Here is a 24,294-nt window from a genome sequence, read left to right on the forward strand (position 1 = left end):
ATGATTCTACTGGTCACCGGTGTTGGTGGATTGCACGCACCTTGGCAAAGCAATACTCACGAGTGCATAATTGAGAATACACATGGCATAAATCATAACCACGCGGAAGGTTGCCCACGTAATGATGTGGAGTGGGTGTAGTGTGGTTGTCCCTGCAGGAAGTGACAAGATTTCCAGTCTGGGTGGAGATCTTATCCTTCATCCTGGGGAGTTTTCATCTTTCACAAGACATGTATTTTAGTGGTGGTCTGGGTGATAGTCTTTTGGATGTGATGATTAACCGATGTTGATGCGTAGCATGCACCCGGCTAAGAAATTAAAAAGGTTCCACTTTGAGAGGTTTCAGTTCCTGGCAAAAATTTGTGAAAAACCCTGCAGTTTCATCAACCCAAATAATACGCCTGCTGTACACACAAATTTAATTTGTTCATGAATAGGCATCGGTACAAAATACATAGTATCTAACAGAATGAAAAATTATAAAACATCACAATAGTACACATTGATTACAGATTCAGTTTCAAGATGTCAGAACATGAGGGCATTAGTGAAAAAAAAGCAGAGCAGATGCCTGACCATTGCATTATGCCAACATGCTGATCAGGCCTTGAAAGCCTATCATTGGTTTGTGTAAAACTTCAACATGAATTTTAAAATGAAATGCACAAGGGATAATTAAATACATGACATATTGTTAAGGGTGAGATTAGCAAATGATTGAAATAAAAACAGGAACAAAAATTCTTGACTTGGCACACCCACAAGTGCACGCAGATGTGTCGCTGAGTGGGATGCGCATGTGCATCCACACCCACGTACATATTCTACCCGCACACATGACTGTGATTCCGCACAAGAAATGATAAATTTGCACATAGCTTTAACAATTGAACACACAAGTTGAAATACCACCCCGGCCCTCCAACACGTTACATGCACATGCGCACACAGTCGCACCACGATACATATGCACGCACACAGCGCCACAATTTGCTGCAAGAGGAGTGGGGTAAGTTCCGAGGTCATGAACGTAGCGTCTAGCATGATTAAAAAAAACAAAACTTTTTTTTATACTGTATTTCATTTTCAGAAAACCAGGAGAGACCATGTTAGCCCACAATTTCTCGCAATTCTACTTCCCTCAATTGTTTACGAGAAGTTTGGGACTGCGAGAAAATGTTCCCCTCATGTTTTCTCCGAACTGCAATAAAACAAAACCTGATAACATTGTCACACCGCAACCAGCTGATTTCATGATCATACCCGAGTACCATGAACAAAAGCAGCGGATACCATGGTCACACACACAACCAGCTGGTTTCATTATCATACCTTAGTACCATGAACAAAACCAGCTGATACCATGGTCACACCCACAACCAGCTAGTATCGAGATCATACCTTTAACCAGCTGGTTTCACTATCATACCCGAGAACCATGAACAAAACCTGGTACCATGCTCACACCACGGACTTTTCATGCTATACGTCCGTGTTCTCACACGGTGACACCCAAAACGAGCTGGTATCGTGTTCATACCCAAGTACCCTGAACAGAAGCTGCTGGTATCATGAAGAAGGTGTGTGATGTCCCGCCCTCCCCCAACACACACGCATGAAAAAGATTTCCTGGCGTTATGCCTGTGTGCAGTGTAGAGGGAAGTGTTTTGTGGTGGAGATGGGAACGAAAACCAAAGACGGTGATGGACGGAACGTCTCTGTGCGGCATACATTGTCGCCGGTGACAATGATTATTATGTGCTGAGATTCACGGCACATTATGTTGCCAGTTTTCAGTGCGAACAGTTAACGAAGAGATGATGATAGTGATTACGATTACGATATTATGATTACTGTGATCATCACCACTCAGTGTTTGCACGCACATGTGTCTGTGAGAGAGACTGAGGGACAGACTGACTGAGACAGACAGACAGAAAATGTTTGTGAATCAGACTCAGATTTAGAATCAGTATTTGGTTTATTTGTCGTAAAGGTGTATAGACGCAGCAACAAAGGGTAAAACCAAACGAAATGAGCACGAGATATATGAATTACAACGTGGAGTGTTCGGGTTTCATTCGAACAATTTTGTATTACTAGTTTTGCAAGTCGATGTTATTTATACAGGATGATATTTACACCCGTGACTGTATCAGCATTCTGCGTATATGTGGGAGGTGGGGATTGCCCAGTGTGTGTATGTCAGTTGTGTGTAAGAATAGAACAGAATATGTCTTTATTACCAAGTGTACCAGGTTCACAAGGAATACTGGGCGGGACAGTATATAAAAAGGTACAACATAAATCGAAAATCATACACAAACACAGATATAGTAGAATTATGGATGCATACATGTGCATATCAATGTAAGAACTCACACATGCACTGACACACACACACACATACACACAAGCAAGCAAGCGCACACACAGACACACACACACACACGTTTGAACATACTAAGCCGCACATAACATGGATAGGGCTGATGACTAGATCTTCAGGTAAATGGTTGTTGATTGTACAATTATTTTTGATCATACTATATTTGGTCGAGAGACGGGTCATTGACTGCTTTGGGGATAAAACTATTGGCAAAACGGTTGGTTTTCGTCCTTATACTTCTGTACCGACGCCCCGAGGCGAGCATCTGGAAAATCCCAAAAGCTGGATGTGATGTGCGACTGAACACACAGTAACATGGCTGGTGAATAGGTCTTTGCTGCTCCGTCTTTTATCCGGTGCGGGTTGGTATGGGTGATCTCTGAACTGGCCATCTGTATTGATGCCGCCGTCTTCACAGAGAAAAGGGGCAGTCATGAGAACGTCTTCAGCCTGTGATGATCGACAGCGGAGTCTCACCAGCTGTATTAGAATTCACCTCCTTTCGTACACAGGAAGAACAGGTAACTGATAAGCAAAGTTAGATAAGTTAATACACTAGATTGATATAATTTTCAAGTATATAAAACGCCGTAAAAGTTAGAATAAAAGTTCACGAGTTTATACTGTCACACGCACAGGTCCCACCCTACACTCCCCCCCCCCCCACACACACACACATACACCGCGCGCGCACACACGCATTAATCCACAAAGATCAGTCCGGATTCCTTGAAAACCATTCTTGTCAAACAATCCTCGTTCAATTCACTTGGGATCAGTAGATGAAAATATATTTACATGTCTTCTTTTTATATAGTTTGAAAAAGCATTTGATGTAATCAATCATTCCTCGTTAGCCGGCTGAGTGAACTGAAGTTTATAGATTTCCAACGGAATTATATAATCTTTTCTTTCCGACAGGAAACAGGAACAGTAAATGATCAAACCTCAGCTCTTACGTCTATCAGACATCAGTGGAGAACCACAGGGATCCGTTTGCGGGTCCATTGTATCTTCTATTTATGTCAACGAAGTGTAGATGCAGTATGATTACAGATGACACATCCATTCATGCAAGCAATTAAGACGCCTGTAAACTAGCAGGATATATGTTCAGAGACTTGTTGATTGGACACAATTCAATCACGTGTCTTTAAACGCACAGAAAACGAGATGCATGCATGCGCCCGCACAACAAAAAATACAATTGTGAAACATGAAACTATACCACTGTTACTAGGCGTCAATAGAACTGAAGAGGTATCTTCACATACAATTCTTGATGTTTTTACTGACCAAGGTCTGTCTTGGACTGACCATATAATGCACTCAGGAAAACCCTGCCGCTCGAGCTAAATATTTCAGTTAGCTAATAGATAAACAAATGAACGAATGAATGAATGACTGAATAAATGAATAGATAAATAAATAATGATTTAAAAAATATCCTTGACGTCCATTCATTAAAGTTTTTTTTTTCTTTTCTGTGCACATGTTCTGCCAGTCTTCGAATACGCATCAATTTCACGACTACAACTGGAGCAACGCGAACTTAAAACTTCTTCATCGTATGATTTATCTGAGAGAGCATTAAAACCATCATTGTTGAACTGGAGCTCCCCGATCCCTATGGTCTGTAAACAGCTTAATCAATATATCCTTCCACAACAGGCTGTTCTTCAACAACGCAGTTTGCATGCATAATACAATAAGTGGAAATGCCTCGAAAAAAATTACAGAAACATTTCAAAATTAAAGATCACAGACACAGCCATATGTTATGCATATCTTGATCAAGATATAAACCGTTGAATATCTTGACGAAGATATAATCTGTACAGTACAAACCCAGATTTCTGTATTCTGTGGAAATTTATGGAATGACCTTCCACTCAGTAAAAAAAAAAAAAAAAAAAAAAAGTATTACAAACAAAAATATGTCAAGAAAAATCTTAAGAAACATTTCTTTGACTATTTAAACGATGGACAGTAGTACAAGCCTATGTTGTTTTTTTTGTTTTGTTTTTAGCCTGCCGCTTCATTTGTTATTTGTGTAATGTTCTGTACATATTTGCGTTGGCAGTGTACTTGTGTTTGCTTTTTTTTTGTGAAACAAAAATGCACGTATGTATTTCATTATTGCATTATTTTGACTGTGCATATATATGAGTTTCTTTCTTTTTTTTTCTTTTTCTTTTTCAGATCCACTTTTTCTTTTCTTTTCGTTTCTTTTTTTCAGATGGCTTGACTCTATATGTTAAGAAAGAGAGAGAGAGAGAGAGAGAGAGAGAGAAGCAATTTCTGCTCATTTACTGTACCGATGTGCACCCTTGGATTAAAGGGTAGTTACCTGCTTATTTAGACCCAGCTGACCGGCAACCTTTCGCTCTGTCACAAATTAATAACAGAGTATACGCACATGGTAACTCACAGGAACATATTATGTATTCGCACGCACAATCACGCCAGCACACTGACACTCACGCACGCTCACGTCATAGTGCGAAATACACACACATGCACACAACCTCCCCACACGCCCCTCCCTCTCTCCCACTGATAAATACGCAAGCACTATCACACACATGTGCACGCACGCACGCACACACGCACACACACACACACACACACACACACACACACACACACACACACACACATCTGTTGCAGCACATAATGATACTGTCGACGGTGCGGTATTTGATTTTTTGTGGTGACGCTCCTTGACGTGTTATGCCTCACAGGGCTTAATTTTTATATCGTTGTCGCACTTCGTCACATTTTTGTCGCCGGTGACAATATTTTATGCCGGGCGACAGTATGATTAATATGCCGCAACAACGTTGAGAAGAAGAAGAAGAAAAAGAAAGAAAGAAAAAAAAAAAAAGAAGAAAAGAAGAAGAAAAAAAAAAAAAGAAAAAAAGAAAAAAAAAGAAAAAAAAAAGGAGCTCTTTAGAGAAAACCATAACTCATAAACATTAGTGTAAAAGTGAAAGTTGAGCAAGCAGAGACAGCACCCAGGAGACTGAACATGCACGCAGCGTCACTGACTGCTCTCATTATTATCATTATTATTGCAGGTCCACAAACAACGCTTGTCCTGTGTGCATGAGGTTTTCACGAACTTTGTTGCGCGCTTCTGGATCCTCGGCGCCAAGGAACAGCAGGGGGTTCCCATTCATGGTGACACTGCTCCTCTCCTCCACATGAACGTACATGAACAACTGCTGCTGCTGCTGCTGCTGCTGACGGCACGCCCCTCCTCGTCTCCGGAGCAGAATCTCTGGGTTGTCGTTCCCGTCTCTATCGTGTTCACACAGCTGGAACTGCATGCCGCTCAAGGTCAGGTGAGAAAACTCATACAGGTGTTTTTCAGTGTTGGCCTTCAGAGCGTCCACCACCTTCCGCAAGCCATCTTCTTCGTCAGGTTCGATCTTGAAGTTGTCAGTTCCGCAGAAGCGTCTGAGTTGTGTGGCACTGATGGAATAAATGGCAGCGAAGAAGGCACCACCACTGGTGGTGTTAGCCTTTTTTCGCTTCTGAAGTCCGTGAGTCAGAATGGCCAGGTAGTTGTCCCAGTTTGACATTGTTGCTGATTGCGGACTCTGCGGTACAGTCAGCCCTGCAACGCAAAGAAAGTCTCTGTCTTCAGGTATGTCTCTGGACAACTTTCACATTTCTTCCCCTCCACTCCTCTGTGTGACTGGCGGAGTGAACGTCCACGCCTTGTTGTGAACACTACTCATTCAGTCTTGAGGGGAAAAATTGTAGATATTGCCATGTCTTTGTCTGTCTGTCTGTTTCTTCCCTGTCTTAGTCTCTCCAAAGGTTTGCTTATAAATTCAATGTGCTCTCCGTTTCTGAGGTTTCTGTGTTAAATTCAGAAAGCGTTCTTGAGCAACTGTTTTACCTTCTGCTTCTTCTTCTTCTTCGTCTACAACTTTCCCTTGGCAATATTGGGGATGACTATTTTTGTCACCTTTCCTGTTTAATTATCATGGGAGATGGTCATCCATTGCTCCCCCTCCCTCTCTCCCTTCTCTCTCTCTCATTGTACGGTTGAGATTTCCTTTCGACCCTTCTTTCCATGGGTGTGTGGAAATTACTGAATTTTTCTCTCCCTCACAGACAGACAGACACACACACACACACACACACACACACACCTATCACCAATCGCTGCCGATTCAACAATATATATTTTTTACTACAATATTTTTTCTACTTGTTAATAAAATGAAAGCAAGTTTCAATGTCACTGCCCCACAGCGGTGACTATGACAATGGCCAAAACACACGCAATCATTTCAGAAACTCACCTTGCAGTGTTTGGAAGACAGTGAAATTTTTGGAGATGAGAGAACACCATAAATTGCTACGGCTACGCCTATGGGCTTACGTGTGGAGGAGTATCATTTTCATCAGCGATTCTTCACATGAAAAACTGTCAAGAAAAGAATTTTGGAAGGGGTGGGTGGGTTGAGAGGCGATAATCATATCAGCTGCATGACACTGGAGGGCCAGAGAGTCGCGGGGTGGCGTTTCGGGGGGTGGGTGGGGAGGGGGGATGGGAGTGGGGGGGATGAGTTTAAGCTGATACCGAAAAACTCACACAGACAGAAAGTGACGATTGTGGAGTGGTGATGGATCGTCAGTAGCAGTGTGTGCCGTGCGTGCATGTGAGCGATAATAATGTGTGTGTGTGTGTGTGTGTGTGTGTGTGTGTGTGTGTGAGAGAGTGCGCGCGCGCACGTGCATGCGTGCTTGTGTGTGTGTGTGTGTGTGTGTGAGTAAGGAAGGGGGATAGAGGCAACTGCGCAAGCGGACCGGATAACGAGTGATTAATTCCTGAAAGGCACGTTACCCCCACGAAGGGGCACAATGCACAAAGAACCACTGTTGGTGCAGAAAATTGTGTACTTGCAACAGACCGGACATATAATGCCTTCAGTGTACAAGTAAACTTGGCTCAGGAATTCCCTCTCACAACACTTCCTTTTTCAAATGCCAGAAATAGACGTAGGAGCTTACATGTAGCATGCTGTGAACTGTCCTGTGAGTGCCCACCGTCTCTTTGCACAATGTTCACCGAAAACTTGGGGATGGGAGTTTACTGGGTAGTATGACGGGCGCAATAGCTGAGTGGTTAAAGCGTTGGACTTTCAATCTGAGGGTCCCGGGTTCGAATCACGGTGACGGCGCCTGGTAGTTAAAGGGTGGAGATTTTTCCGATCTCCCAGGTCAACATATGTGCAGACCTGCTAGTGCCTGAACCCCCTTCGTGTGTATATGCAAGCAGAAGATCAAATACGCACGTTAAAGATCCTGTAATCCATGTCAGTGTTCGGTGGGTTATGGAAACAAGAACATACCCAGCATGCACACCCCCGAAAACGGAGTATGGCTGCCTACATGGCGGGGTAAAAACGGTCATACACGTAAAAGCCCACTCGTGTGCATACAAGTGAACGCAGAAGAAGAAGAAGAAGAACTGGGTAGTATACCTCAAGTTTCACGGGAGCTCAAACCTTTATTTAGCTTTCACCATAGAGTCACTCCTGCTGGTTGGGCAATATCCACATTTTTTACCCCCCACCCCCCACCCCAAAGACGGGAATGAGCAGTGTTCACAAGGCGTTGTCGTTCATTCCGTCAGTCACACATGAAGCGAGTGGAGGGGAAGAAACGTGGATATTGCCCCTGGTTGGGCGTTTTTTCCCACACTTCTGAGAGGTTTCTGGTTGTGCCTGAACTCAGTCGCAGAAGGATATTCCAATGTCTGATGGGCGCAACAGCTGAGTGGTTCAAGCGTTGGACTTTTTTCAATCCAAGCTAGTTCCAGGTTCGAGTCAATACCGGTTACGGCCCCTGGTGGGTACAGGATGGAGATTTTCCCGGTCTCCCATTCAACATGTGTGCAGACCTGCTGGTGCCTGAATCCCCTCAGTGTGTATACGCATGCAGAATACCAGACACGCAGGTTAAAGATCCCGCAATACATGTCAGCGTTCGGTGGGTCGTGGAAAAAGAAAATACCCAGCATGCACCCTCCCCCGAAAATGAAGTATGGCTGCTTACATAGCGGGGGGTAAAAACGGTCATACACCTAAACATCCACCCGTTTATATCTACTAGATGGTGGGCGTTCACAAGACGGTATTTTACAGTGCATTGATCTTGCGCTTTCAAACCTCTCAAAGCGCTTTGCAATTATAAGTCACTCAGACACAACTCCCACACACACATCCTACACACACGCACGGAAACACACACCGACACGCACACACACACACACAGACGGAGGCACACATGCGCACGCACACGCACACACAAACATGCGTGGCACTTGCGAAAATAGATGTGGATCTGTAGAAGAGAATTACGGAACGGGGTGCCGTTATCACGTAGAGACTGCTTTACGAGGAATGTTTTTTATTTTATCTTATTGAATATATCATTTCATTTTTTTGTTGTTATAAAGTATTAAAAAAAGAAAAAAAAAGAAAAAAAAAACCCATGCAAATTACAATTATGCTCCTTTTTATAAGTATGTATTTTGAGTGAAAACTGCTATTATCTCAGCCGTTTAATCATGTGTGTGTGTGTGTGTGTGTGTGTGTGTGTGTGTGTGTGTGTAACAGTTGTAGTATAGAGAGTATGTTGCTTTATGGGTTTTGTGGATGTGTTTTTATAATATCAATGACTCTGTTTTATGTTTCTACTACCTTTTTTACGTGTTTTCTTGTTCACTTCAGGTACTGGATTGTAAAGCGCTTAGAGTCCGCTAATGCTTGAATTATAGCGCTATATAAGAATAAAGTAAAATATTCTTGTTTTAAAGGATGCCAGTGAGGGACTGTGAAGGACTGAAAAAAAAACAAAAAAAAGAAGAAAACAAACAAAAAAGGCAGTGAATTCCAGGTATGTGCACCTGAAGAATTAAAAGTCCCCCTCCCCCGTCCCCGCCGTGTGAACTTTAGTGACAGGAGTGTGGGTGACCTCTCACCCCCACTACCCCCATCCCTCACCCCCACCATCCCCATCCCCACCCCCACCCCAGATCCCAGCTTTCCACTGCTGCCTGAACCACTTTCACTGGTTGACTGTGATTAAATCTTTTTTATCAAACCAAAGAAGAAGAAGAAGAAGCAGGGGAAAAGAAGAAGAAGAAGAAAAGGAAAGGAAATTACCACAGCATAACTCAAAAGTATACCCGTGCTATGTTGGTCTTTCTTCCAAACGTCAAAAACAGAAAAGCTTGAAACGAACTGAGATGATGGTTATCTCGGCGGTCAATGGCCAATAATTATGCAACTCGCTTTCTTTCCTTTCAGTTGGTCAGAGGACTGCTGGTTGTCACGCATACCCCCACCCCACCCCCCCGGCCCCCCGCCTCATCAACCGCTCCCCCCCCCCACCCCCCCGACCCCCACGGCAAAACGATGGTCAGTGGGATCGGTCAGTGAAATAAAAACTCCTTGAGGACAACAGTCTGGGGGTAACCGTGCAGTACGGACTACACGACAGTCAAAACCGGTGATCAATACACACAACAATAGTCGATAATACTCAGTATGGACCAATTTCAGTTTCAGTTTCAGTTTCAGTAGCTCAAGGAGGCGTCACTGCGTTCGGACAAATCCATTTACACTACACCACATCTGCCAAGCAGATGCCTGACCAGCAGCGTAACCCAACGCGCTTAGTCAGGCCTTGAGAGAAAAAAAAAGGTGAATAAATAATAGATAAGCTTACACAAATAAGTAAATAAATAAATAAATAATAACTATATTGTAAAAAATAAATAAATAAATAAATAAGATAACAATGATGATAAATAAGCAAATAGATGTAAAACATGAAGACACACATTCACATATACACCCACAAATGCATAACAGATATGCACCGAACATGCAGTTTCATAGATATGAAAGCACAGTCAAATACATATAAACGTACATGAGCTCCAACACACACACACACACACACCACACACATTACCCTGCACCTCCTCTACCCCCCCTCCTCCACGTTGGATAAACGAAAACGGCAATATCCACAATTTTTTTTTACCCTTCAAGACGGAAGTGCGTAGTGTTAACACAACAAGGCGTGGACGTTCACTCCGTCAGTCACACAGAGGAGTGGAGGGGAAGAAGAAATGTGGACATTGTCAAGAAAACACTGAGCTGGACACAGTTGAAGAGGGAAGATTCGGGGAGAGGGGCCTGGGGGATGGGGGTGGGGGGCAGGGGGGTGAGTGGGGGAAGTGGATGGAATGAATGGATGGAAAATCGTCAAGCAGGAGGCAGGAGACGAAGAATTATTCCTACTCCTTCTGGCGTGCACACAACACGCGAAAGTGCACACACACACACACACACACACACACACACACACAGAAATACACACGCCACACACACACACACGCACGCACACACACACACACACACACACACACACACACACAAAAGAACAACAAACAAACAAACATATGGATACTGTCGCATGCAAATACACAAACACATCGATGTACCACACACCCGGAGGGGGTTGTAAGTGGGTATATGAGGAAGAAGCGGGGGTTGGTAAGACATATGCATGCAGACTCCATGTTTTTGCACTGCAGTGGGGGTGCACACGCGGGTATCTTGTTGTTTTGAACTGCAAGTTGTCAGTCTCATTATGACGTTTCCAAGTGTTCAATAACTTTTTAAGTTTGTTTTTCCTCTCTTATTATTTTGATTTTAGTTTTATTTCAGCATGATATTAAAAAAAAAGAAAAAAAGTAATAGCACTCCGCCATTCATGGCTTTCAGTATTGTGGCCTGGTTTGGCAATCTGACTGTGAAGTTAAAGACAAAATTAGGACGAGTTGTAAACCTGGCCAGCAAAATCACAACCAAGCCCCAGCAGCAACTGAACACCCTATACCAATCCACTCTTAGCAGAAAAGCTCTGCAGATTTTTAATGATTCCACTCATCCACTTAACTCTGTCTTTCAGAAACTCCCTTCTGGTAGACGATGTAAAATCGCTCTTGCAAAGAAGAATGTGCACAAAAAATCATTTGCCCCCTCTGCTGTTGCTTGGGTAAATGATTCGCTTAAATAATGTTTTTATTCCATTGCTTGTGATTTGTTTATTGTTATGATGACAGTTGTCTTTCTTCCCTATATGTATGCATGCATGCGTGTAAAGAAAGAAGTGAGGGAAGGGGGTGGGGGGAGAAGTGTGTGTGTGTTTGTGTGTGTGTGTGTGTGTGTGTGTGTGTGTGTGTGTGTGTGTGTGTTCGCGTGTGCGTGTGTGCGCGCGCGTGCTCAGTGTTATTGTTTTGCCGCAGAGGGACGTGAAAAGGGTTTTACATGCTTTTAGTCTTGGTGGCGGTGTTGACCCTTCAACTGTGATTTCATGTTCTTAAATGTTATAATTATCTTACTGAATATTTTCCTTTTATATCATTGAATGTTTCACTTTATCTTAAAATGTAATTTTTGTTTTCTTACCTAAATGTTTTCTTTTAACATGATAGTTGATATGTACGCTGTGATCAAGGAAGGGTGTGCCAGTTGCTCATTCTTTGTTCGGCTTTATCTGTTGATGAGCATTTGTCTTTTTAAATGTTATTATCTTACTGAATATTCTCCTTTTTATAATGATTGAAATGTACACATACGCGCGCGCGCGTGCGCGTGCGCGTGCACACACGCTCAACATGCAGGCACACACACGCGAGCACGCGCGCGCGTGCGCACGCACAAAACGATGCATGCACACGCACGGACACACACGCAACACACACAGTTGTTACACTCTGAATCATAATGTAATAGTATCTTACCCACATTTTTTTCTTTTTACATAATAACTGATGTGTGCATAGAGATAAGTGAAGGGTGTGTCAGTTGTTTGTTTTTTTTCTCTTTGATTTTTGCTGACGGGCATTTTATTTTATTTTAAGTGAGCCTAAAGAAAATTTTCTGTTTTTGGTTGAAGCAGATAATAAAGTATTTTGAGTTGAATAGAATTGAACTGAATTGAATTGAACTGAACTGAATTCCCTTTTTTTTTTGTTACAAAATAAAGCCCCGGCGATCGATGTGAATGATATTCTTCTTCTTCGTTCGTGGGCTGCAACTCCGACGCTCCCCTGCACGTACCCGAGTGGGCTTTTACGTGTGTGACCGTTATTATTATCCCGGCGCCATGTAGGCAGCCATACTCCGTTTTCGGCGGGTAATGTGAATGATACAAGAACCGTTGTAAGCCCACGACCTCTACCACCCCGATAGAAACCGTCGGACTGCGAGAAAGAGTGACCGTTCTCCTCCCACGCTTTCCCTCAACTGCGAGAAACCGTTTTAAACTGTCGTGGTCACGCTGATTTCATAGACATAGATGGCCCTGGCTTTTGACTTGAAGTTCTAAAGTGTGTGTGTGTGTGTGTGTGTGTGTGTGTGTGTGTGTGTGTGTAAGTGTGTGTGTGTGTGTGTGTGTGTGTGTGTGTGTGTGTGTGTTGTGAGTAAGTGTGTGTGTGTGTGTGTGTGTGTGTGCGCGCGCGTGCGCGTGGTTTCTATATGACTTTGTTAAGTTTTACTTCGCGACTTTATTTTCCGCCAACGTTCGGCATGAGTGATGTTATGGGGATGTCCGAGTCTTGGTCAGTTTCAGGACGTGGACATCAGTTTGCAAGGCGGCGCGCGCGTGGATAGTTGTGTTGCAGCTTTTGTAAAAGTTTTAATTGGCAGCACATTGTGAAAGCGAGAGAAGAGAGGGACAGATACGTAATAATGATAATGATATGTTAAAACATTCATTTCTTCTTCTTCCTTTTGAAAGTTATTACATATGTGTTTAAAGTTTATTGTAAAACGCTCTGGGCTCTCTGTACGGGAGAAAAGCGCTCAACAAGTGTCCATTATGAGTACAATTATTATTATTATTATCATCATCATCATTATCATCATCATTATTATTACTATTATCATTATTATTTAATTTATTATTTTATATTTCATATTATTATTTTCATCATCATCATTATTATTATTGTTATTACCATTATTATCTATACAGCGCAATTCTTTCGAAAGAAGCATATACTGAGAGTGTGAACCGAAAAAGGACACCACTCACAAAAAGGACACCACTCACAAAAAGGACGGCCAGGACCCAACCCCAGACGAACTTCACAGGGCCACCCAGCACCCAGCAAGAAAGAGCAGCCAGGACCCAGACAGAATCCCTCCTCGACAACAAATTAATTTTGCCTTCAGGACAGTTACCTTTGACACGGTAGAGACCTGCGGGTACTGTTTACCTTGAAGGTAAAGTTACCTTCGTATTCAAAGACACGCACGGTGCACTCAGGCAGCAAACCCATTGTCTTTTGTCGAACATCTGGTGATTCCCTTCTGGGCATGCTCTCAGTTTTAGTTCACACCCGCGCCACAGTTCAGAATGTTATCGAGAGAGTTAGCAAAACACGGGCTGTCCGCAAAGCACACCTGTTTCCCCCCCCTCCCTCCTCCCCCCCCCCCCATTCCCTCCCCCCTCAACAAAAACAACGTCACAAAAAGATGTTTACGTCTACTTCGCGGACAGTCACGCTTGGCAGACTACTAGTAAGGGCAAATTTGCCTTTGGGTTTGAAGACCCACGGATAGACTCGAGTGTTCCTGAACACCGGATGCTACTTACCCTCGGGCTGTTTGCCTTGCCTCAGGTAGATATGCCCGCAGGTACACCTTTACCCGCAGGCAGGATAGGTCTCTTGAATACGGCCCTAGGACTTCACCCTCCCGTTGACAGACGCCGCACCCCCACCCCCTCCATACCCCCCCACCCCACCACTTGACACAAGACGGACCTCCATCCTGGATGGACAGCCATGACTCATCACCTCAAACCACACCACTGTCTTTGGAACATCACAGTTCTGAAATACTTGGCCTATGTTTAGGGCGTAAGCCAGTACTTACAAGTTTGAATCAAGAAGTTCAGTACCAGAAATTTCCGCTTTTCTCTTTTGCTCTTTTAATTCCTGCCTTTTTTCTTTTCTTCCTTCACTGTTGTCTGGGTTTTTTTTCTTCTTCTTCCCTCCCAGTCCATTCCCCTCTTTTTTCCTTCTTCTTCCCTATTTTTATTATTATTCTTTTTTAATTCTTTTTCGTTTTTTATTTTATTTTTCATTTCTTTTTTTATATATTAATTTTTTTTTGGTTACAGAAAGCCTTGACGCCTTGATACGTTTTTCCTTCTTCTGTTTCTTCCGTATGCAGTCTGTGGTGCAATAGACCCCTGGAGAGTTCCGTGTAATCATGACTTATAGAGGCGCGCTTACTAATATGTGCTTTCAGTTCGAAGCTGATTGACTCTGCAAAATTGCGAGCAACGAAGGCGATCTACAAAGGCAGAATGTGCGAAACAGCAGGCTTCGTTTTTTTGTTCGACTTTTTGCTTCATAATTTGGTTTTCTTATTGTGCATACAATGACACTTCATTGTACAATGTTTGGTTGTAGCAATGGAGACTTGCAACTGAGGAAATGGTGGACATCACATGTTTGCTGCTTTTTTCTATGTTGATCGCCTTTGGCATTGCTCGTGATTTCGCGATGCGCGTGCGCAAGATCCAAGATGGCCGCGGAACTCTCCAGCTGTCTCTTGTATGCTGTTTTGTTCTGTCGATTAGTAAGGTAGTGAGATTGTAAACACTGGGATGGGCACTAGCTGTCCATTCTGCAGTGTAAGTTGTCTGTGTGGCCATTTTATGTATTTTTGTGTGTGACTTTTGAGTATTTTGATCTTAAAAAAAAAGTTTTTGTCTTATCTTATTTCATTATCATTATCATTATAATAATCTGAGGATGATAAATAAAGCGGAGGGCTGCCGTCATCAGCACAGCCTAACTTTTATCATTTTACCTCAAGGAGCTTACTAGTTATGCTAATATGTCATGAACTGTGCTGTTTGGCAGTTGTTTTTTTTTCTTCAGATGTGACACTTTTGTGTTTAACGCGATTGATTAAAACCCCTTCAGTGCCAGGGGGAAAACAGCAGAGAGTCGTGTTTCAGGTCATAAAACATCCAAAACAATAAGCCTAAAACTGAGAAAATGGTCTGGAGATATACCACCCTAGACGAACTGTGCGAATTTTCAGCCTTCCAGAGCTGTTTATCTTTTTTTTCTGATGACGTCATAAGTGACGTCACTATGCGCGTACGTAATATGTTTATGGCAGTCAAGGGGTTTTAAATAAAAAAAAAAAAAAGTTGAGCAGTCCTGATATGACCCTCTGCGTTCTGTGTTTGACGATGACTCAACAACATAATTCTTTATACTATATCAGATTCGGACTTGTCGTCGCCCGCGCACACGTAGAGACGCTATGATTATGACGATGATAAAGGACAAAGAGAGAAGCGATTGAGTGCCTCAGGTAACGTCTGTTCCCTGTAGACACCTAGCGGGCCCCTTCCGATGATGATACACTGGACACTGGACTGGCGGGCTGACCGAACACGTTACAGATCATTTGTCAGGTATGTCCATCTGGCGTGCCTTCACCACCACCACCACCACCACCACCACGTCGCCCTAAAGATGCTTACCTTGATAAATCCTGGACACCGGTCTCCCCCGATCACTATCGTCAAGCGGAGTTGATAAATTACAGGTGTTGGTGGTGAGGTGTTGCCGTTACTGTCCGGCGATCCTCCCCTCTGGCTCAGAACAGCAGGCCCACATAGAGACTGAGAAGACTGCCCGGGTTTTGGTAGTGGCTGCAGATTTCTGTCACACTGACGTTGTGCTGACCGTCCACCAGGAAGTTGTGTGTGACACATCATACATTCCGGTTGAAAATCAACACAACACGACACAGCAGCAGCAACATCACAACAGAACAACAACAACTCCTCCTACGACTGCTGCTACTACAGAAGTTCAGATCAGTAGCGGTTGCAGTTTTACGACATACACGCATCTGCAGGGGTAAGTCCAAGCGCTTGTGTCTGCAAAGCATACTATAACGTGAGAGGAAACGATTCACTATAAATATCAGTGTACGAAACAAACAAACAAACGAACGAACCCATTGTGAATGTTGCGTGTATCTCAAATCATAATAGACTGCAGTCACTTCCTTGTTCAGAGGAGAGCAACGGGGGAGGTGCGTGGGGAGGTGGGATCAAGTGATGGTGGTGGCCATTCCGTTCAAGCGGACGGTTAAGGAGAAGGCAGTGGGTGACGCCTACAATTATATGACTTCCAACTGAGTCACAACGGCAGAGGTCTGTGTTGTGTCGTTGTTACAGATCATTGCAGTGTAACGGTGATGTGTTGTTGTTGTTGTTACAGACCACGGCGGTGTGACGGTGATGTGTTGTTACAGATCATGGCAGTGTAACAGTGATGTGTTGTTGTTACAGACCATGGCAGTGTAACAGTGATGTGTTGTTGTTACAGACCATGGCAGTGTAACAGTGATGTGTTGTTGTTACAGACCATGGCAGTGTAACAGTGATGTGTTGTTGTTACAGATCATGGCAGTGTAACAGTGATGTGTTGTTGTTACAGATCATGGCAGTGTAACAGTAATGTGTTGTTGTTACAGGTCATGGCAGTGTAACAGTGATGTGTTGTTGTTACAGATCATGGCAGTGTAACAATGATGTGTTATTACAGACCATGGCGATGTAACAGTGATGTGTTGTTGTTACAGACCATGGCAGTGTAACAGTGATGTGTTGTTGTTACAAATCATGGCAGTGTAACAGTGATGTGTTGTTGTTACAGACCATGATAATGTAACGGTGATGTGTTGTTGTTACAGAACATGGCGTTGTAACAGTGATGTGTTGTTGTTACAGACCATGGCGTTGTAACAGTGATGTGTTGTTGTTACAGACCATGGCGTTGTAACAGTGATGTGTTGTTGTTACAGACCATGGCGTTGTAACAGTGATGTGTTGTTGTTACAGATCATGGCAGTGTAACAGTGATGTGTTGTTGTTACAGATCATGGCAGTGTAACAGTGATGTGTTGTTGTTACAGACCATGGCGTTGTAACAGTGATGTGTTGTTGTTACAGACCATGGCAGTGTAACAGTGATATGTTGTTACAGACCATGGCAGTGTAACAGTGATGTGTTGTTGTTACAGATCATGGCAATGTAACAGTGATGTGCTGTTGTTACAGACCATGGCAGCGTAACAGTGATGTGTTGTTGTTACAAATCATGGCAATGTAACAGTGATGTGTTGTTACAGATCATGACAGTGTAACAGTGATGTGTTGTTGTTACAAATCATGGCAATGTAACAGTGATGTGTTGTTGTTACAGATCATGGCAGTGTAACAGTGATGTGTTGTTGTTACAGACCATGGCAGTGTAACAGTGATGTGTTGTTGTTACAAATCATGGCAATGTAACAGTGATGTGTTGTTACAGATCATGGCAGTGTAACAGTGATGTATCGTTACAGACCCTGACAGTGTAACAGTTGTTTTTGTTGTTGTTGCTGCAGATGATAGCAGTGTAATGGCAATGTTGTTGTTATTTGTTTGCATTCGTATTTCTTTTTATCACAACGGATTTCTCTGTGTGAAATTCGGGCTGCTGTCCCCAGGGAGAGCGCGTCGTTACACTGCAGCGTCACCTTTTTTTTTTGGTATTTTTTCCTGCGTGCAGTTTTATTTGTTTTTCCTTTCGAAGTGGATTTTTCTACAGAATTTTGCCAGGAACAACCCTTTTGTTGCCGTGGGTTCTTTTACGTGCGCTAAGTGCATGCTGCACACGGGACCTCGGTTTATCGTCTCATCCGAATGACTAGCGTCCAGACCACCACTCAAGGTCTAGTGGAGGGGGAGAAAATATCGGTGGCTGAGCCGTGATTCGAAGCAGCGCGCTCAGATTCTCTCGCTTCCTAGGCGGACGCGTTACCTCTAGGCCATCACTCCACTTTATTGTTGTTGTTGTTGTTGTTGTTACAGATGACGGCAGTGCGGGATAGTATGGGGCTTCTGATGGCAGTCCTGTGTGCTGTTACGTACGCACAAAACCGTAACTTCTTTTTCTTTTTTTAATCCTTGTTTACATTCGCTCCTTCCTCTGCTCCTCCTCCTCCTCCTTCTTCTTCTCCTCCTCCTCTTCTTCTTCTTCTTTTTCTGCTTCTTCTTCTTCTCCTCCAACTACTACTATTTCTACTGTTTTCTTCTGCTCCTCTTTTCTCCTCTTGTTGATCTCCTGTATGTCATTCTCCTCCTTGTCTCATTCATTTTTGCAGTTCAGTATAATAATTTTTATGCTTTCTTCGTTCAACAGACGATGCTTTCAGTATCCTTCTGTAGCCCCCCGATCCCCCCACACCCCCCTCTCTCTCTCACCCCCTGTCTGTATCTGTGACCATGTCTGGCTGTGTCATTCTCTTTTTCTCTGTGTCTTTCAGTCTCTGTCCGTCCATCTCTGTCTGTCTCTCTGTCTCTTTGATTAGCCTTTTCTTTCTTTCTTTCCTTCCTTCCTGCTGTTTGCTTTATTTCGTCATGCAGTATTTGCAGCCCGGTTCTTCCTGTGTATAATTAGGAACTCACAAAGATACTTCAAACAAAAACCATACATATCTTTCGTTTTACGACTTGCACATGGTTGAGAGAGAGACATGCAGGCAGACAGACAGACAGACAGACAGAGAGAGATAGAGAGAGAGAGAGAGAGAGAGAGAGAGGTCTGAATGTAAAGTGGTATCTGTACGGAGAGACATCATGTCCAAGTTACACTTCTGTGTATATTTATCAAGTGGAATTAAACAGTCTTCTTGGACGTTTACTCCAGTCCTTCAAGTTGTAAAGCTTCCCTTGAAACCACTTAATTCCATCTTATTATTATTATTATTATATAAAAAAAGCCTTTTGGTATTAATTATAGTTTTAGAACCATGCACAATACTGACATGCTCAAGAAACATGCAAACCTTTATGCAGTTACGACATTTGACTCCGTTTTTTCCCCCTTAAACCATGCACAACCCGTTGTAATCACGAAATTAATACAGTTACACCACTTGATTCCACCCTTTTATTATCATTATTATTATTAAAAAAACCAAAACAAACAACGACCTACAATCCTGATATGTTAAAAAAACAAAACAAAACAAACAAACAACCCCCCCAAAAAACAACAACAACAACAAACACCAGACAACGTATCAATGCAGTTACGAACAATTTAAAACTCTGACAAAGATCAACACGTCTGCACAGATAGATAGGCCTAACCGCTCTGTCAGACTGTATATACAGACACCTGTAGCTATATAGTTGTTCAAGATACATGCAAACCTTCAATGCAGTTACGAACCACTTGGTTCCATTTTTTCTCCTTTAAACCATGCACAACTCGTTGTAATCAAGAAATTAATACAGTTACACCTCAGTGTGGTGCTGTCTGGAACCCTATACAAATCGATGTTTTCGCTGTTCCAGTGGCCCTGAAGAAAGAGTGTAAAAGCGACGTGACCCAGTGTCCCGGAGAGGAAATGGCGCAGTTTCCGGTGTGCGGCGACTGCGCATCGTTCCTGAAGTGTGCCGGCAGGGCCCGCAGCGCTCGGTTCACCTGCACCTCTGGCCTGCACTATGACGTCACGCTGGGCGTGTGTCAGTGGTCAGATCTGGCCAGCACGGCTTGCAAGTGGGTTGGCTCTTGATCTGGTGTGTTGCATTTGTATCGTATTGACATAACATTACAGTTGGGCCAACAGCAAAGCGAGAGCTGTACGATCAATGATTTCTCCTTTGCAGTGGGAAGTCATTTGCAGCTTAGTCTTTTGTGAAAGACTATGACTCTCAAACTAGGAGGCAAAACTGCACTGGCTCTTAGTGCTGCAGCCTTGGGGGGCTAGATGGCCTTTCGAAACTATCCCAACGCCGACTGTCCTAAAACCCTCCTGGCCGAGAGAGTGGGGGTGTAACTTGGCCAAGACACTCTCCACTTAATCAGATGCTTGCCCAGATAGTCGGGACAGCAGTTGCCTCCTCTGTTGTTCTATGGTCATAGGCGGACACGAATGACTACCATACATACACTGTATTGTATTGTATTGTATCGCACCGCATCGCATCTTATCATATTGTATTGTATTGTATCGCATCGTATCGCATTGTTTTGTATTGTATTGCATTGCATCGTACCGTATCGAATTGTTATGTATTGTTTTTTTGTCACAACAGATTCCTTTGTGTGAAATTCGGGCTCTCCTTTGGGAGAGCATGTCGCGCCATATTGCAGCGTCACCCAAACATTAAAAAAACACCAAACAACCCAACAACCCACTATTAAATTAATTTTATTTCAGTTATAAGGTTACGCTAATTGGTTGAGTTTTAATATTCACAACGTCATGCTAATAGCCTGACTTTAGATTTCATGACTTCTCGCAAAGAGGCTGACTTTTTACTTTTATAAAGTCCTGCAGAACCGGGTGCCTTTTACTTCTGAACATCAAACGAGCAGATTGACTTGATTTTATAACGTTAAGTCAATAGGTTGCATCTCACTTTTATAACGTCATGCTGATGGGTGGCCTTTTACTGCTTTTATAGTTATAGTTGCCAATAGTTTGACTTTAGATTTTGTAACGTGATGCGAGTGGGCTGCTCTTTATCATTATTATTATTATTATTATTATTATTATCATCATCATCATGAATTATCAGTATGTGGAGTGATGGCCAAGAGGTAACGCGTCCGCTTAGGAAGCGATAGAATCTGAGCGCGCCAGTTCGAATCACGGCTCAGCCGCCGATATTTTCTCCCCCTCCACTAGACCTTAAGTGGTGGTCTGGACGCTAGTCATTCGAATGAGACAATAAACCGAGGTCCCGTGCGCAGCATGCGCTTAGCGCACGTAAAAGAACCCACGGCAACAAAAGTGTTGTTCCTGACAAAATTCTGTAGAAAAATCCACTTCGATAGGAAAAACAAATAAAACTGCACACAGGAAAAAAAAAAGAAAAAAAAGAAAGAAGAAGAAAAAAAAAAAAGGGTGGTGCTGCAGTGTAGCGACGCGCTCTCCCTGGGGAGAGCAGCCCGAATTTCACACAGAGAAATCTGTTGTGATGAAAAGAAATACAAATACAAATTATCATTATTATTATTTTCAGAAACTCATGCTGATAGGTTGACTTTTAATATCCAGACTTTTTACACCCAGACTTTTACTTTTATAACGTCGCACGGGTAGGTTAATTGACTTCTACAATTATAAAGGTCATGTGCATATAGGTCATTACCGTCACGTGACGCTGGCGGCCATGATTGATAGCCTGTTGCGTGCTGGGGTTTCAGATAATTTGAATCAATGACATCGCAATGAAAGAAATGAAAGCAGGGGGCGTTAGAAAAACATGTTGACAGGTTGATTTCGATTGCTTTGAATGCGAGAAACTTCAAGAAGATGTCTACTAGTATCTTGAATATGCATGCACACACGCGCCCGCGCATTAATGTTTTTTGTGTGTGCATGTTAGTGCGTGCGTGAGCGTACACACACCTGAAGAGAACCTTTGTATCTGTGGTCATGTAGTCTTTCACCGTGGATTTTAGAATGTACTTTCGTGTGTTTCATGAGATACATGTCCAAAGTGTTATGCACTAGGTGTTCACAGCATTTCTTTGGCCTAAACAGTATTTTGATTTTTAAATGTCATAGCACAAATACACAAACAACAAGAAAGTCTTTCATTAAGCCCTGTCTTAATGTGCATGTATGTACAAACGGTCACTTTGCGACTGATGTCTCTGCAGAGACCAGATCAGTTACCGGTTTCTTTTAATTAACTAAAACTGAACTCTCAACAGACCAGCTACAGCCTCGTCCACCACAACCACGGTCCCGTCTACACCATCTACAACCCCGCCAACAACCACCACCAACACCACACCTACAACAACCACAGTTTTGCCCACTACAAGTACAGCTACAACCACAACTCCACCTACAGTAACTACAACCACAACCACCACCACCACGCCTACAACAACCACCACCACCACAACCCCGCCCACTACAATAACCACAACTCCGCCCACTACAAGCACAACCCCGTCGACTACAACCACTACAACCACAACTCCGCCCACTACAACCACGACCCCGTCGACTACAACAACTACAACCACAACTGCGCCCACTACAACCACAACCCCGTCGACTACAACAACTACAACCACAACTGCGCCCACTACAACCACAACCCCGTCGACTACAACAACTACAAATACGCCCATAAGCACCACAACTCCGCCCACTACAACCACAACCCCGTCGACTACAATAACTACAACCACAACTGCGCCCACAACCCCGTCGACTACAACAACTACAACCACAACTACGCCCACAACAACCACAACCCCGCCCACAACAACCACAATCCAGCTGACAACAACTACGTCCACTACAACCACAACACCGCCCACTACAACAACCACACCCACTACAACCACAATCCCACACACTACAACCATAACTACACCCACAAAAACCACAACCACAACTATGTCCACAACAACTACAACCACAAGTACACCCACAACCACAACTACGTCTACAACCACAACTACGCCCACAACAGCCAAAACCACAACTGCGCCCACAACAACTACAACCATCACAACCACCACAGCCAAGACCTCGTCGGCCGCTGCCATCCCGGGGTGCGTGACGAGGTGCGAGGGCCACCCGGGGTCTGACCTGTTCTACCCGTCCTGCACGGGGTGCAGCTACTTCTTCTTCTGCGTCAACCTGCCGCAGAGCATGGGGGAGGTGAAGTGTGAGGGCGGGTGGGAGTGGGATGACAACGAGAAGCGCTGCGTCCCTCCCCCCTCCACCACCTGCTCTGCCGGGCCGTGAACGTCCCACGCCGAGATGATTGAAAGGCCTTGGGCGAATGAACATAGTGATAGCCCTGTACACTGAAAGTAAAACACACAAGTTTTTATTATTGAGTATAACTTCAGAATGTAATGTTTAAGATGAGAAAGATCTGTTTAAAACAAATTAAACCCCCTGGCATTAATTACAGATTAATTTCAGCCCCCCCCCCCCTTTTTTTTTACTAGCTGCATCAAAGAGATGCACCAGAAATATAAATTCCATGCCTAGCAAAAGAAGTTCCTGTTTGAACAAAAAATGATAAAAATGACTGCTCTTAGTGCTGTGTCAGAATATCAGATCAAAGTGCCAAGTTTCGTGAATTAAAAAAAATATAAATATAACAGTAAATTCATTTTGCGTATAATTTGGCTTCTTTTAAAAAAAATTTTGTGCCCATCCCAGAGGTGCAATATTGTTTTAAACAAGATGACTGGAAAGAACTTAATTTATCCTATTTTTATGCCAAATTTGGTGTCAACTGACAACGTATTTGCAGAGAAAATGACAATGTTAAAGTTTACCACGGACACACACACACACACACACAAGCGAACACCGGGTTAAAATATAGACTCACTTTGTTTACACAAGTGAGTCAAAAAACCAGTAGAATGTGGTGTTTCAAGTCACAAAACAAACATCTAAAACAATTAGCCTAAAACTGAGAAAAATGGTCTGGAGATATACCACTCCAGATAAACTGTGTGAATTTTCAGCCTTCCTGAGTTATTTCCCTTTTCTGACGACGTCATCAGTGACATCACTATGCGTGTACGAGATACGTTCTATGGCACTCAAGGCATTCCCTGTTGTTATCTAGTTTTTATCTGTGGAGCAGATATAGCATCGCTATTGCAGCAGACTTTAAAACATTAAACAAACAAAACAACAAAAAACAAAAAAACCCAAAAAAACAAAACAAAAAACTCTGGCACCACAATGTGAGACATCTCTTTCCGG

The 24,294-nt window shown here is 43.2% G+C and overlaps 1 protein-coding gene across 1 annotated transcript; it reads left to right on the plus strand.

Annotated features, from left to right (window-relative positions):
* The first annotated feature begins 18,391 nt into the window (after positions 1 to 18,391).
* LOC143297623 (uncharacterized) lies at positions 18,392 to 23,310 on the plus strand. Its single transcript, XM_076610040.1, has 4 exons — positions 18,392 to 18,461; positions 19,883 to 20,087; positions 22,257 to 22,492; positions 23,033 to 23,310. Exons 1-4 carry the CDS (start codon positions 18,392 to 18,394, stop codon positions 23,308 to 23,310), a joined length of 789 nt encoding a protein of 262 aa, XP_076466155.1.
* Positions 23,311 to 24,294: the final 984 nt, after the last annotated feature.

Source organism: Babylonia areolata, chromosome 23, assembly GCF_041734735.1.
Source record: "Babylonia areolata isolate BAREFJ2019XMU chromosome 23, ASM4173473v1, whole genome shotgun sequence".
In the NCBI taxonomy this organism is placed as follows: domain Eukaryota; kingdom Metazoa; phylum Mollusca; class Gastropoda; order Neogastropoda; family Buccinidae; genus Babylonia; species Babylonia areolata.

Excerpts from the sequence above, each read along its gene's own strand:
- LOC143297623 (XM_076610040.1), top strand. The coding sequence starts at position 18,392 with ATGACGGCAGTGCGGGATAGTATGGGGCTTCTGATGGCAGTCCTGTGT. Across the intron at positions 18,462-19,882 it reads TGTTACGTACGCACAAAACC|TGGCCCTGAAGAAAGAGTGT; the intron begins GTAACTTCTTTT and ends TCGCTGTTCCAG. Across the intron at positions 20,088-22,256 it reads CTGGCCAGCACGGCTTGCAA|ACCAGCTACAGCCTCGTCCA; the intron begins GTGGGTTGGCTC and ends AACTCTCAACAG.